Below are 15,973 nucleotides of genomic sequence, written 5' to 3' on the forward strand. Positions count from 1 at the left end.
ACGGAATTCTCTTATGGAAAAATCTTCCAGTGAAGGAAAGGGTAAGTTAAAAAAAACTTGAATTAACTTAGGTTAGAATACTTGCCAAGGCAAAAGTAAGTTGCTTTTCTCCATGTTTCCAGGCTATGAGAAAGCGGTGGCTGGCTACATGCTTTACTTTTCAGCCAAAAAATACGCACTGCCATTCCTGAGAAGACGGCAGGCAGCACAGCTGGGCTCCAGCCTTAAAGAGTCCAGCATTCTCCTTCCTTCCAGTCCTACCTCTTTAATTCTCAGACTTCCAGCTGGCTGGATGTATACATAAATGACCTGCATGGCTAAGTAAAACATCCCAGCTTATATTTTCAAGGTTTTCAAAGAGTTGTTGCTTTTGGATAAATTAATAAATGCAAATTAGAACTTAAAATGCAGTTCTAATTTTATTTCTATTTTTGGTTGTTAAAATCAAAACAAAACCTACACACACACAGTCCCAGGGTTTTCTCAAACAATCAACAGTTCTTTGGCAATGTTAAGAGTGTGTAACAAGACTGCCGTGCTAATTAGCATAATTTATAAGACGTCTAATAGTGTCGAAACAGGAAAATAACTATAAACTTGTTCGTTTGAAAGACACTGTATAATGTCACACTTTCTAAGTCTTTTTAAAAACTCAATTTAGTAAGTAGAAAATATAAACGAACAAATTTAATTTTTCCAGATAATGAAGTCATACGGCATTTTTCCCAGTTACGCAAAGACAATTATCACATGAAAAATGTATAGAATGTAAGCAGTAAGAGAGCATTATGCAAAAATATCCTAAGGTAATTTCAGTATAAATTATGGGACGAGATTTATTAATAACATACGTTATGAGATCAATTGCAGTCTCACTGTGAAGGCAAAAACAAAAACCAAAACCCAAAGGATAAACAGAAATAGCACAGTCTACCGAATACACTGAATGGTGTTTATCTTTCCCCCCTCTTTAACTTGTATGCACCGCCTGCCATTCTAGATATTACCAATCACACTAAATAATATCAATAATAAAAACCAACCACCTTCAATCTGATCATTCTAGTCAGAAAACTGAATACAGTTTTGACCAGATCTTCGAGAAAGATTCATATACACCAAATTAACTAGTTCTGTTAAAAGGCTGCTATAAAAATACCATCATTACGAGCTATACAGAACTTTAGAATCCAGCTAAGAGTGGAGAAATACTGAATTTCTTAATTTATCTGGAGGGGACGACTGTAAACCCAAAGGTAGAAGAGCATTTCAGCATTCTGGCGTGTTCAGAGTTTCTAGGGTATAGTATCTCTCTGACACACAGAGAGCATTTCGAAGGGTGGCTATGGCCAGGAAACCTCAGAGCGGGTTCTGCCGTCACACTTGATCCCGAAGGCGGGCCAGTCTCTGAGACAGTTCATCCTGCTCCGCCGAAGCCACGCTCGTGCCCACGGAGCCGGTCTGCCCCTGCGGCAGCTCCATGTTGAGGTCGAGGCCCGCCTCGTCTGCCATTTCCTGGAGCAGCATATCCACTTGGTTCTGGGGAGTGGTGAGCGTCGTCGTGCTGCTCATCGTGTCCTCCATTTGCTGCGTCTGGACGTCCAGAGTTTCAAACTGGTGCTCGAATTTGTCCATCAAGGCAGAAATCTTCTCCAGATTCATGGTCTTCAGTGTCGCATCCATTGACTTAACCACACCAGCCATCGACTTGGTCACCTTGCCCATCGTCACCGCCGTCTGGACCCTGGCAGCCACTGCATCGACTCGCGCACTCATTCTTAAGAAATTCACCGCCTGGTTCTTCTGGCGGATGGCATTTTCGGCGTGGATCCTCGCAACTTCCATGTTGCCCTTCTGAATGGCCTTTTTGATTTTGGCCTTTTCGGCCTTTTCCTCCTTATCGCATTTTTTGGCACTCCTGCTCAGTTCTTTGGCCGCGAACTTCAGGTTGAACAGGTGTTTCTCCATGTTGGACATAGTCGGACGGCTCCTTGGGGTCGGCGGCCCGGCTGAGACGTGCGCGGAAGAGACAGAAGGTGAGGTAACTCCGCTCCCGGCCGCCGCTCCTTTGTTTTGGTCCCACTTCCTGTTTCTACCGTGCGCGGCGCAGGTGGTGACGTCAGAGCCCAGCGCCAAAGGCGGGGCCTGCGGGACGGACGGCGCCGGGGGCCGCGCACGCAGGGGGATTCTGGCCGGACGCTCCGGCGCTGTACGCTCGCTTCCTGCGGTGCGTTCTACCGGGTTTTTAAAGTTCTTAACGTTATTAGTAAATTCACAAAAATTAGTGCCCCCACGCACTTTCTTAGTAATCTACCGAAGCAGACAATCTGTGGAGATCCGCGTGTAAAATTACCCAAGCTCCAAACTTGGCAGGCTTTATAAAGGGTGACTGGCTAGCTGGCTAAAACCCAGCCGAACATCAGCTAGGTCTTCACACGAACGCTTGCTTTATTAGCATGGGTAATTTCCACTTTCTCAGGGGAACTGGAAACCACGGATACATTAAAAACAAAAACATTAAAACAATACATTAAAAACAAACGGGTCACTGACGCGTCTCCATCTTTGACTACGATTTGTGCCGGAGTTCTGTAATACCCTTTTATTGCATGGGTGAAAATAACCTTTAAAACTGTGGCACCACCAAATTTATACTTTGGCTGGAAGTTCAGCTTCTAGGTGAGTTGCCAGCAATTATCATCCAAAAATCGTCCCGTGGCTTAGTAATAAAAAGACCCATCTTTTGCTGACACCATTCTATCTTTTTGATGTTTTATAAATATCCATGGAACTTCACTCACATTTAAGTTTGACAGGCTAAACTGTCATTTTAAATTATGCAGGCAGAGTATGGTGAGATATTAGGACCCACACCCACGGGCATACATCAGAACTGTCACTATGTATTACGCCCTTTAAAAATGCAGGCTTTCAAATGGCAGCAATGTGTGCTGTCACTTTTTAGAAAGATTCCTCCGATGCAGCAATAATAATGCAAGAAGACCGGATCTGCCCTAATGAGCTAGGCTGAAAATGAACCCTGAGAGCGAATTCTGTTTGGAGATCATTTTAATCCAGCGGCCCACCACCTCGCTCAGCTTTCTGTGATAGCTTGCCAGTCAGTTTCACACCACAAGACCTTCTGAAGACATAGCTCTGATGTTTTCACTTTCTCCAAACCCTGGGCGTGGAGGCTAAACCTGCTGTGCAGCACGCTGGCTCCCTTGCCTTTTGCGCCCCTCTGCCAGTCAAAGCAAACCGCAGCACGGAAGTTGAGCATTATTTGTGTCATTTGGCCAGTGGAGAGAATGTGACTGACGCCCCGTCCTTTGGCTATGCTGTTCCTGTTGCCTGGATTTACTGTCCATGCATCTCTGCCTATTGACACCCTGCCAGTCCTTCAAAAGCCACCTTCACCATGGAGCCTCCCCAGGACTCCTCCTCTGTGTGGCCATACTACAGGGCACATTGCCTGGCAAGGGGTCTGTGCGTATAGGTCACCTGTTACAGTAGGAACTACTTGCATGCAGACAACACTGATTCCTTCCCCTTTCCATGGAGCCCAGCAGGTGCTCTGCACACAGCAGCCACTGAATCCAGAAGGTGTTGCTAAATTTAATTTTATTTCAGAGGGGATAGGATGTTACCCTAGTTAGCAGCTTAGCTATGGTTTCTTTTTGCCACTCAAAGCCGTAGAACCCTTTTTCCAAATGAAACTTTTCTAGAAATGGAATATACTCAACCAAAAAAAAGAAAAAAACCCCGGGGGCTTAGGACCCCTACTCTGCTCACCCTCCATTCCACTCTTCCCTTCTTTTAGGTCCTGGTTTTTCTTGGAGTTTGCAAACAAGTTTCTTGTCTAGCTTCCATGTCATGCTCCATAGTTTTCTTTTTTCTTTTCTTTTTTTTTTTTGAGATGAAATCTTGCTCTGTCACTCAGGCTGAAGTGCAGTGGCATGATCTTGGCCCACTGCAGCCTCTGCCTTCTGGGTTCAAGCGATTCTCCTGCCTCAGCCTCCCAAGTAGCTGGGATTACAGGTACATGCCAGCACTACTGGCTAATTTTTATATTTTTAGTACAGCTGGGGTTTCACCATGTTGGCCAGGCTGGCCTCGAACTCCTGACCTCAGGTGATCTGCCCACCTTGGCCTTGCAAAGTGCTGGGATTACAGGCGTGAGCTACTGTGCCGGGCCCATAGTTTTCTTAATGACAAATTCTGACTAGGTGAGATGGTTTGGAATATAATCATGAGAGACTCAGATGATGATGATAATGACAATTAACATTAATAAAGTATGCACCAGACATTGTTCTGGGCACTTTACATAAATAAACTCATTTCAGCTTCGCAAACCCTATGAAGTAGATACTATAAATGTCTTCAGTTCACAGGTAATGAAAGGGAAGCACAGAGAGCTAAGAAACTTGCCTGAACTCACACATTAGGTAAGTGTTAGAAACTGGATTCCATGGATATATTTGGACCAGTAATAAGGCACTGGGGAATCCAATAAACATGAGTTAATAAGAATAAAATAATGATCATCATGTAGCCTAAAGAAAGAAGTTGATTTCCAGCTGTTTTTTTGAGAAGACAGAGTTGCACTGACTACACAGTTAATATGAACTTTATAAAGTGTGGTTGCTGACTGGGCATGGTGGCCCAAGAATGTAATCCCAGCACTTTGGGAGGCTGAGGTGGGTGGACTGCTTGAGACCAGGGGTTCAAGACCAGCCTGGCCAACATGAGGAAAGCCCGTCTCTATTAAAAATACAAAAATTAGCTGGGTGTGGTGGCGCATGCCTGTAACCCCAGCCACTTGGGAGGCTGAGGCAGGAGAATCGCTTGAACCGGAAAGATGGAGGTCGCAGTGAGCTGAGATTGTGCCAGTGCACTCCAGCCTGGGTGACAGAGAGAGACTCCCTCTCAAAAAAAAAAAAAAAAAAGTATGGTTGCTAAAATAAGTTGCCATCACCTGATCACCTGAAGCTACATTGCTTGAATGGTGACGCCTCTACTTTCTGTGCTGGAGAGAAGGGATAGGTGGAGCTCCAGAAGCCATCTTCCCAGGGAGACCAGGGCGGACTAGAATTCTGAAGAGAAGGCTATTCTCCTCTCCCTGACGGTTCCCCAGCCCTGCCCTCCTCTTTCTCTTATCAACACCCCAGCCATTTCCATGGTGTTCAATAGGATCCATAGCTAGCTGCTCTCATGTTCACATTTCCAGAGAGAGATTTGCTTCTGAGCTCCAAACCCATATGCCTGGCTGTCTCCTTGGTGCTGGGGGATTTGTGGTCCAAGACTGTTTGGCAACTCTTTTTTTTTTTTTTTTTTTTTGAGACGGAGTCTAGCTCGGTCGCCCAGGCTGGAGTGCAGTGGCCGGATCTCAGCTCACTGCAAGCTCCGCCTCCCGGGTTTACGCCATTCTCCTGCCTCAGCCTCCCGAGTAGCTGGGACTACAGGCGCCTGCCACCTCGCCCGGCTAGTTTTTTGTATTTTTTAGTAGAGACGGGGTTTCACCGTGTTAGCCAGGATGGTCTCGATCTCCTGACCTCGTGATCCACGCGTCTCGGCCTCCCAAAGTGCTGGGATTACAGGCTTGAGCCACCGCGCCCGGCCTGTTTGGCAACTCTCTAAAGTGACTGAACTCAGTCCTTTCCCCCAAATCTGCTCATTCCCATTTACTACTGGCACCTCCATCTACCCTGTCATTCGAGTTGGATTCGGAAGAATTATCTCTGACCACCGTGGTATCTATATCTGCATCTACCCTGGCTCTAAGTTTTTTCCATTCTTTATATTCCATTGAGGTTGACAACCTTCAGACTCTGTTTCAGCTTGGTGTGCTTTCTCTTTTTGTGTATCTAGCAAAAGGAAGATTATTTTGGTATTATTATTAAAGGAGGTTTTGGTCCTACCACCATGCTGATTGTACCTGAAGACGTTCTGGACCCAATGCAGATGTGAAAACAGAACATACAGTTTATAATGACCGGAATTGTTATGTAACTACCACATTAACATTGAAACCTTACAAGTCCCAAAGCCAAATTTTCTCTTAGTGAAAAAAAAGAAATTTTTGATTAAAGTGCAGACATTTCTAGAAAGCTGCGAGTCAAACCAGTTAATTATTTTTATCATGAAACGGGGAAGAAAAATATGCCATCATTTGGCACATCTGGCTGATTTCTTTTCTTTCCTTACTTTGAAATAATACAAGTGGTTAAAATGAAAATATTTAAGCAGGACATTCAGTTTTACTTCACTGGAAAAGAATCATTTGCTAAGTCTGAAGTCACTCAAAAAATAAAAAAAGAGAAAATAAAAGATATGAAAAATAACTTTCTCATGTGTTAAACTATTTCTGGATTCTCATCGGTATGTTTCTGGTGATTTTGAAATGTTAGACCTCAAACTAAGGGCTCCTCCTCACTTACCAAAATTTGCATTTTTTGCATACATTTGTATTTGCCTAGCAGCAGGTTTTCCTATTAGATAGATGTGACATGGTGACCTTTGGTTGACTACCTATACCTGGTACTATTCAACCTCTGGAAAACAAGATATACCCAATAAATTTCTGTTGAATGTAGGAATATATGAATGCAGCCAAAGGAAATCGCATTGGATACATATTCACTTGGTGACCATTTTGAGGAATACATTACATATATGTGTATATATATAAATATATTACATACATATATAATATTAATTACACATATTATGTATTAAACGTATGTATACATATTTTCCTCTACATCATCTTTTTATTTAGGAACACAGCTAGAATTAAAAACGCTGAGACTCCTCAAGCCTTGGGAAATTGCAAAGTCACTGTCCAGGGCTGGGTGTGATGGCTGACGCCTGTAATCACAACACTTTGAGAGGATGAGGTGGCCCAGGAATTTAAGGCTGCGGTGAACTACGATCATGCCACTGCACTCCATTTGGGGTGACAGAGCAAGATCCTGTCTCAAAAACAACAACAAAACCAAAGTCACTGTCTTTCAAAATATGTTAACAACAGCCTGGGCAAGATGTCTAGAACCCGTCTCTACAAAAAATAAAAAATAAAATTTAGCTGGGCATGGCAGTATGTGCCTGTAGTTCCAGCTACTTGGGATGCTGAGGTGGCAGGATCTCTGTGTCCAGGAGTTCGAGGCTACAATGAGCTATAATCATGCCACCGTACTCCAGCCTGGCTGACAGAACGACACCCTGTCTCTCTCTCTCTCTCTCTCACCACATACATATATATATATATATATGTTAAAATGATGTCAAGATTTAAAAATAAAAATAAGAAAGAGAAGGAAATAGAAAAGCAGCACGTAAACATAATTCCACATTCCTCCATCTGCAGTTTATTTATTTATTTATTTATTGAGATGTAGTCTGGCACTGCTGCCCAGGCTGGAGTGCAGTGGTGTGACCTCGGCTCACTGCAACCTCTGCCTCCCGGGTTCATGCCATTCTCCTGCCTCAGCCTCCCAACTAGCTGGGACTACAGGCGCCCGCCACCACGCCCGGCTAATCTTTTGTATTTTTGGTAGAGCCAGGGTTTCACTGTGTTAGCCAGGATGGTCTCGATCTCCTGACCTGGTGATCCACCTGCTTCAGCCTCCCAAAGTGCTGGGATTACAGGCCTGAGCCACCGCACTGGCCTCATCTGCAGTTTAAATGCATGGTTTATTACTCCTCCTGGTGATGTGGTGAGTTACTACTGTTATGAGAAACCTAACTTCCGTGTTAGTCGAATTTGGCAGTCACTCATTTAGCAACACAGTGATTCTCCTTCTCGTTCTCTCCACTGAACAACTTACCACTTTGACAAGCTGAAAATGAAATCTAAACACACCTGTCCTTCTAACGATGGTATAGGATGGCTCTCTTTTCTGGCCTCAATTTCCTCATTTATAAAGCTGGAAAAATAAGGCCTGTGATCTAACGGTAATAATCCCTCATCAGGTCAGATCATCAGAGAGGGCCACTCAAAACCGCTTAACCTAAAAAAATCCCTGAAACAAGACTTACTAAGAGAAAAAAATGTGTTATTTAAGTGGCGTTTTTCTGGCAGTTTGTAATGGATGTTTGCAAATATTGTGAAGACCACGTAGAGCTGACACAGCAAAACTGAGAAGGCTGACTGGGCCCCCCCACTCTCTCTCTCTTTCTCTCTCTCCCCCTCCCTCCCTCTCTCTTGTCTCTCTTTCTCTTCCCTCCCTCCCTCCCTTCCTTTCTTTCCTTCAGGGTGTCACTTTGTCACCTGGAGTGGCATGAGGTACCTCTGTCTCAACCGGGCCCATTTCCCTCTGACTCCTCTAGTTGGAGAAAATTTTGTAGGAAGAAAATCTACTCCTTTGGTCGGGTTCCTACAAACTAACGTACAAACTCAAGCAGTATGGCAGGGAACCAAACATGTGAAATATTGTTAGGTCTATGAAACACACGATATATTCCTCTTTCCAATCTGTGTTCCTATTATTTTTTAGCAGTTTTTATTATGCTACTTTTTTTTTTTTTTTTTTTCAAGAAAAGTGTACTCTCCTGCACACAGCATTTTGCCATATCTCACAGCTGTCTGGTTGACTACTGGGAAACATAGTTTATTCTGAAAACATGCTTCTGGATGGAAAATGATTTTACTATTACAAACCTGAAGACAGAGGACAGGATTGCATCTGGCGTAATACGGTACAAATCCCACCTCTGCAGGAATATGGAAGCCAGTTTTTCTTACTTAATTTTTATGTTTTAACCTGAACATTAAGCTTACAATCCATAAGTTAAAAATAGTGAGGCCAGGCGCGGTGGCTCACACCTGTAATCCCAGCACTTTGGGAGGCTGAGGTGAGAGGATCATGAGGTCAGGAGATCGAGACCATCCTGGCTAACATGGTGAAACCCTGTCTCTACTAAAAATACAAAAATTAGCCGGGTGTGGTGGTGGGTCCCTGTAGTACCAGCTACTTGGGAGGCTGAGGCAGAAGAACTGCTTGAACTCTGGAGGCGGAGGTTGCAGTGAGCTGAGACTGTGTCATTGCATTCCAGCCTGGGCAACAAGAGCGAAATTCCATCTCAAAAAAAAAAAAAAGATTAAAAATTAAAAAATAAATAAATAAAAAATGAAAATAGCAAATGTACAAATTGGCCAGTTAATTTTGTTGCACATTAAAATCTTCTCTCGTCCTCCTCATGGAGCACCTTCTGTTCGTGATGGGAACAGACTGTGAGAAGCCAGGAGCTTTTCCCAGGGCTAGTTTGCATTGAGTATTGGTAGATGGTGGTGGAGGGAAAAAGCATTTTTCTTCTTCATTGCTGTTCCTGGGGACATGTGTGTGCAGCTGACTCACTCATACCCTTAACTGATGCTGTGATTTATCTGCCTCAGACCCAGCTTTTTCTTAGCATCATGTCTCAATTAGATGAAGGTTAAGGCACAAGTGATTTAAAATGGCCATGGCCACAGAATGGAGAGCACTGGTTCCAGCAACCATGTATCCTGAGAACCTTTCCATTTATTTATTTATTTAGAGATGGAGTCTTGCTGTGTCGCCCAGGCTGGAGTGCAGTGGTGCGATCTTGCTTCACTGCAACAGGCGCCCGCCACCACATCCAGCTAATTCTTGCATTTTTAGTAGAGACAGAGTTTCACCATGTTGGCCAGGCTGGCCTCAAACTCCTGAGCTCAGGTGATCCACCTGCCTCGGCCTCTCAAAGTGCTGGGATTACAGGCGTGAGCCACTGTGCCCGGCCCTGAGAACCTTTCAATTTAAAATCTCTTCAATTCTAGTCTAACCTACACACTTCATGTACAGTAAGGAGTCATTAGCCATTAGTGTCCATGGAACGCTAATCTTGGCCATTTATTTTCATCAAGGAATAACTGCAATTAAACTTTTTGGCCAAGACATACATAAAGATTTGTTTGTTTGTTTGTTTTTTGAGATTGAGTTTCACTCCTGTTGCCCAGGCTGGAGTGCAATGGCACAATCTTGGCTCACTGAAACCTCTGCCTCCCAGGTTCAAGCAATTCTCCTGCCTCAGCCTCCCGAATAGCTGGGATTACAGGCATGCACCACCACACCCTGGTAATTTTGTATTTTTGGTAGAGACAGGGTTTCTCCATGTTAGTCAGGCTGGTCTTGAACTCCCGACCTCAGTTGATCCGCCCACCTCGGCCTCCCAAAGTGCTGGGATTACAGGTGTGAGCCACCATGCCTGGCAACACAACAATTTTGTTAGTTTAAGCTAGTGTCTTTAGTTAGGAAGCAAAATGGTATTAGAAATCAAATATAACTTAACTTGGTGAGTCCTACTAGAAATAGTTTATTTTTAACATCTTTTTATTTCTTTCCTTTTTTTCTTTTCTTCTGATCTATTTATTTATTTTTGAGACAGAGTCTTGCTCTGTCGCCCAGGCTGGAGTACAGTGGTGCGATCTCAGCTCACTGCAACCTCCACCTCCCCGGTTCAAGTGATTCTCCTGCCTCAGCCTCCTGAGTAGCTGGGATTACAGGTGCGCACCACCACTCCTGGCTAATTTTTGTATTTTTAGTAGTAAAAAGTTTTAAATAATTTTGTATTTTTAGTAGGTGAAACCATATTGGTCAGGCTGGTCTTGAACTCCTGACCTCAGGTGATCCACCCACCTTGGCCTCCAAAAGTGCTTGGACTACAGGCGTGAACCACCGTGCCCAGCCCTTTTTTCTTTTTTTCTTTTTAGGGACAGGGTCTTGCTCTGTGGCTCAGCTGCAGTACAGTGGCACAATCACAGTCCACCATAGCCTCAAACTCCTGGGCTCAAGGGATCTTTTTACCTTGGCCTCCCAACATGTTGAGATTACATGCATGAGCCACTGTGCCTGGCCTTAACACCTCTCTAGAATGTGAAAAATCCTGTAACAAAGCAGAATGCTTCTTATCACTTTTATGTCTTTATAATGCACCATAACAGCATTTAGTTTCTTCTGAAACAGTCAACACCCTAAAGTCACTCAACAGCGAAACAGGCAACACTCAAATAGTCAACAGTCCAAAGGAGGCCAAAGATGAATGTTTTTAAAAGAAGTGCTAACTTGACAATGAATTTGAACTAAGTCAGGGGTCCCCAAACCCCAGGCCACATTCTCGTGCTGTGTGAACCAGGCCACACAGCAGGAGGTTGAGTGCCGGCCAACAAGCAAAGCGTCATCTGTATTTACAGCTGTTCCCCATCAATCACATTACCGCTTGAGCTCCACCTCCTGTCACATCAGCGGTGGCATTAGATTCTCATAGGAGCACGAACCCTATTGTGAACTTTGCATGTGAGGGATCTAGGGTGTGTGCTCCTTATGAGAATCAAATGCCTGATAATCTGTCACTGTCTCCCATCACCCCCAGATGGGACCATCTAGCTGCAGGAAAACAAGCTCAGGCTCCCACTGATTCTACTTTATGGTGAGTTGTATAATTATTTCATTACATATTACAACGTAATCATCATAGAAGAGCACAATAAATGTAATGCACTGGAATCATCTCGAAACCGTCCACCCCACCACGGTCCATGGAAAAATAGTCTTCCATGAAACGAGTCCCTCGTGTCAAAAAGGCTGGGGACCATTAAACCAAGTCATTAGATATATCTGAACTAGGCTGAGCGCAGTGGCTCACGCCTGTAATCCCAGCAATTCGGGAGGCTGAGGCGGGTGGATCACCTGAGGTCGGGAGTTTGAGACCAGCCTGACCAACACGGAGAAACTGTCTCTACTAGAAAAAAAAAAAAAAAAAAAAAAGCTAGGCATGATGGCACATGCCTGTAATCCCAGCTACTTGGGAGGCTGAGGCAGAACTGCTTGAACCCAGGAGACGAAGGTTGAGGTGAGCAGAGATTGCACCATTGCACACCAGCCTGGGTGACAAGAGCAAAACTCCATCTCAAAAAAAGAAAAAATCTAAACTAAAATATAACATATGTTTTCTTTCGTTAGTTGATGGAGTTGGGCTACAATCTTCCAGTTCATACCTATGTTCCACAAACATTTACTGAGTTTCAGGCTACAGGATGAACAGTATGGGGTATAGGTAAGTAATTCCCTATGCAAACCTGATGCATTTGTAACATTCCATAAAGCAGAGGTTTCTATTTTCCCCAGAATTTCTTCTCACGGAAGCATCCCCGCAATTGGGAAGCAGAGGTGCTCACAGATCTTCCTCCATAAATTTGATGAATGAGGAATTCTAGCAGGCATTTCTTTCTTTCTTCTTTTTTTTGAGACAGAGTCTCACTCTGTTGCCTAAGCTGAAGTACAGTGGCACGATCTTGGCTCACTGCAACCTTTGCCTTCCAGGTTCAAGCGATTCTCCTGCCTCAGCCTCCCGAGTAGCTGGGATTACAGGCGTGCATCACCACGCCTGGCTAATTTTTGTATTTTTAGTAGAGATGGGGTTTTGCCATGTGGGCCAGGCTGGTCTTGAACTCCTGACCCCAGGTGATCTGCCCGCCTTGGCCTCCCAAAGTGCTGGGATTACAGACGTGAGCCACTGTGCCCGGCCCAGCAGGTGTATCTTTTCCAGGAACCACAAAGCTGTCTTCAAATAATCATGATTAATCTTGCCCTAAGTATAATAAATTATAGCCATGACTAACATCTGAAAAACAATACTTCATAGTAAATCTTAACATATTTGTAGCAGAAAGTGTATTTTAAGATTAGTTTAGGGGTTAAAAGAGAATTGAAAGCCGATGAAGGCTGGGTGTGGTGGCTCATGCTTGTAATCCCAATACTTTGGGAGGCCAAGGTGGGCAGATTGTTTGAGTCCAGGAGTTTAAGACCAGCCTGGGCAACATGGCGAAATCCCGTCTCTACTAAAAATACAAAAAATTAGCTGGGCATCGTGCTGCACATCTGTGATCCTGGCTACTCGGGTGGCTGAGACGGGAGGTCACTTGAGCCTGGGAGGTCCAGGCTGCAGTGAGTTGTGATCGTAGCACTGACTCCAGCCTGGGTGACAGAGTGAGACTGTGTCTCAAAAAAAAAAAAAAAAAAAAAAGACTGGGTGCGGTGGCTCACGCCTGTAATCCCAGCACTTTGGGAGGCCGAGGCGGGTGGATCACAAAGTCAGGAGATTGAGACCATCCTGGCTAACACGGTGAAACCCCGTCTCCACTAAAAATACAAAAAAAAATTAGCCGGGCGAGGTGGTGGGCACCTGTAGTCCCAGCTACTCGGGAGGCTGAGGCAGGAGAATGGTGTGAACCCGGGAGGCAGAGCTTGCAGTGAGCTGAGATCGCGCCACTGCACTCCAGCCTGGCGACCGAGCGAGACTCCGTCTCTAAAAAAAAAAAAAAAGAAAAAAAAAAAGCAAATTCCTCAATGTCATTTACGTGAACTAAATCAAAGAAAGAAGGACAAAGTGCATTCAACACGGCTCTTGCTCACGGGAGGCCTCTGGTGCTTCCTCTTCTCTGCAGCTGCCTATGACTGTGTACATGACTGACTCTGTCACTGCAGCGTTCCCGAATAGGTCCGCCCAGGTCTCCTGTAGATCATTCCAGGGAAGAAAGCTAACTATGAGAAGCACGTGGTCAACAAACGGTAACAAAGGGAAGTCTGAGGACTCCTAGAGCTTTCTCAGAGGGGGTGCCCTAGACACCAAATACATGGATTTGCTCAGGTCACAATGTGTTTCAAAGGAACAGCTGGAATGAGAAACTGACCTTTGCATCTATGTTCACCTCCGCTGAGTCTCCTATTTTAAAAGAGATCTGGGATGTCATTAAACATGTTCAATTGAGGTTAATAAAACATTTCCTTTTTTGGCAAAATGATCTGTTAAGTCTTGTCTATCTTAGAAGATATATTTAGTCACTGCATGTATCTTGGCAGAAAGTCATGGCAAAGGAGTTTCTTTCTCAGCAGTGACTGCCTGCCTCAGTAGCTGGATAAGGAATCTTTCATTCTTCACAGAAATAATGCAGAATACTACATTTCCACAGATGCCGAATAGAATGAGAAATACGAGCATCCCATGCACTTAATTGTTGTCACATGAATAAAACTGTAAGTAAATGGAAATTCTATTTGTGTGGAGAGTTCCTTAAGTCCGTTAATATAATAATAAAATAATGCTATAGTTCAAAGGTAGCTTTTGTTGATATCATGGATCCTAGTTATTATGTGATCAAGGGAGTTTGGTGAAATAAAGATATTTAATTCTAACTGCTAATACATGCACTACTCTAAGAACGGTTTTACTTTCTTCCTTTTTTGAATGCTTTCTTTGATATGAAATTATCAAAGAGCAGCTTCCTTATACCTTAAGTTCTATTTGAAAAGCTTTAATTACATTCCTTGATATTGTGAACACATTATTATTGTTCCCTGGGATGAAGGAAGTGCTTACACAACGCATGATTACAGCTTTCACTTTTCTCTGAGCTAGAACACCTCTGCTCTAAAGCAGGCTGTGCTGTAGCACCGTCCAGCCCCTCATTCCTTTTTCCGGCTGAATCATATTCCATTGTCGGGATACACCAATTTTGTGTGTCCATTTGTCAGCTGATGACACTTGGCCTGTTTCCACTTTTTGCACAATTGTGAATAATGCTGCTATGAAGAGATATTATGCTTACACCTATCTGAACTTTAAAGAAAAATAATTTTTTTTTTTTTGAGGCAAGGTCTTGCTCTGCCACCTAGCCTGGAGTGCAGCGACTTGATCATGGCTTACTGCAGCCTCGAACTCCTAGACTCAAGCAATCCTCCCACTTCACCATCCTGAGGAGCTGAGACCACAGGTGCACACCACCATGGCCCAGCTAATTTTTCTTTTTCTTTTTTTTTTTTTTTTACTTTTAGTAGAGACGAGGTCTCGCCAAGATGCTTAAGCTGCTTTTAAACTCTTGGGCTCAAGCGATCCTCCTGCCTTGGCCTCCCGAAGTGTTGGGATTACAGGCGTGAGCCACCATACCCAGTCAAAAATTAATTTTGTACACATAAGAATACTGGGCTATGAATAGTAGAGAGAGCAGAAAAAGAACAGTGATAACACAAACATTGATTCATGTAACAAGTTTATGAAGCACCTATTATATGTTTATAATAGGATTGTTCTAGGCACAGTGGTAAACAATAATTTCACGTCAGTGGTGCACAGAAGTGCACTAGCCCATCATAATAAACAGTTTACAAAATTTGGTTAGATTTAGTTGTTCATTCATGTGGTTCAACTATTGAAAGGAACGAAGTAGTGATATATGCTATAACATCTCATATTTATATGTTACTGTGTCAGGCACTGCATGGAGAAGAACAACTCCAAATCCTATGGAAACAACTTAGAAATTACCTGCCAATTTCCACAAAGATGGTTTTTTAAAAGATTTTTAAAACATATTTTCAGTATGGGAACTACATTTTGAATCAGTATTTTTTGCTTTTCTTTTTTTTTTTTTTGAGACAGAGTCTTGCTCTGTCATCCAGGCTGGAGTGCAGTGGCCGGCTCTGAGCTCACTGCAAGCTCCGCCTCCCGGGTTTACGCCATTCTCCTGCCTCAGCCTCCCGAGTAGCTGGGACTACAGGTGCCCACCACCTCGCCCGGCTAGTTTTTTGTATTTTTTAGTAGAGACGGAGTTTCACTGTGTTAGCCAGGATGGTCTTGATCTCCTGACCTCATGATCCGCCTGTCTCGGCCTCCCAAAGTGCTGGGATTACAGGCGTGAGCCACCGCGCCTGGTCTGCTTTTCAATTTCATTTCTTCTGCCTCTCTTAAACTGATTTTAAAAAAGACAAAGTAAGTACATGCACAGTCTGAAATGCTATGGATCTCATACTGCATCCTGTCAGGAGCATCCCCACACTGTCACGATGCGTGGCACGTGGATGAAACATAATGCATCTTACACCCCCTTGGTATTAAATAAGAAGGCCCTGAAATTAGGCAGACTGGAATGATCAGCAGTCTCCAAATTAATTTTACT

At 43.8% G+C, this 15,973-nt stretch overlaps 2 protein-coding genes across 4 annotated transcripts in view; both read right to left on the reverse strand.

The window, feature by feature from the left end:
* The window catches only part of LOC105478963 (G protein subunit alpha L), a 201,009-nt gene that overhangs the window by 26,658 nt on the left and 158,378 nt on the right, over window positions 1-15,973 (reverse strand). The window lies entirely within an intron of this gene.
* LOC105478906 (charged multivesicular body protein 1B) lies at window positions 407-2,103 on the reverse strand. Its single transcript, XM_011736627.3, has one exon. The coding sequence runs from the start codon at window positions 1,975-1,977 to the stop codon at window positions 1,378-1,380; it is 600 nt and encodes a 199-aa protein (XP_011734929.1). The 5' UTR covers window positions 1,978-2,103; the 3' UTR covers window positions 407-1,377.

This window comes from Macaca nemestrina, chromosome 19 (assembly GCF_043159975.1).
Source record: "Macaca nemestrina isolate mMacNem1 chromosome 19, mMacNem.hap1, whole genome shotgun sequence".
Lineage (NCBI taxonomy): Eukaryota > Metazoa > Chordata > Mammalia > Primates > Cercopithecidae > Macaca > Macaca nemestrina.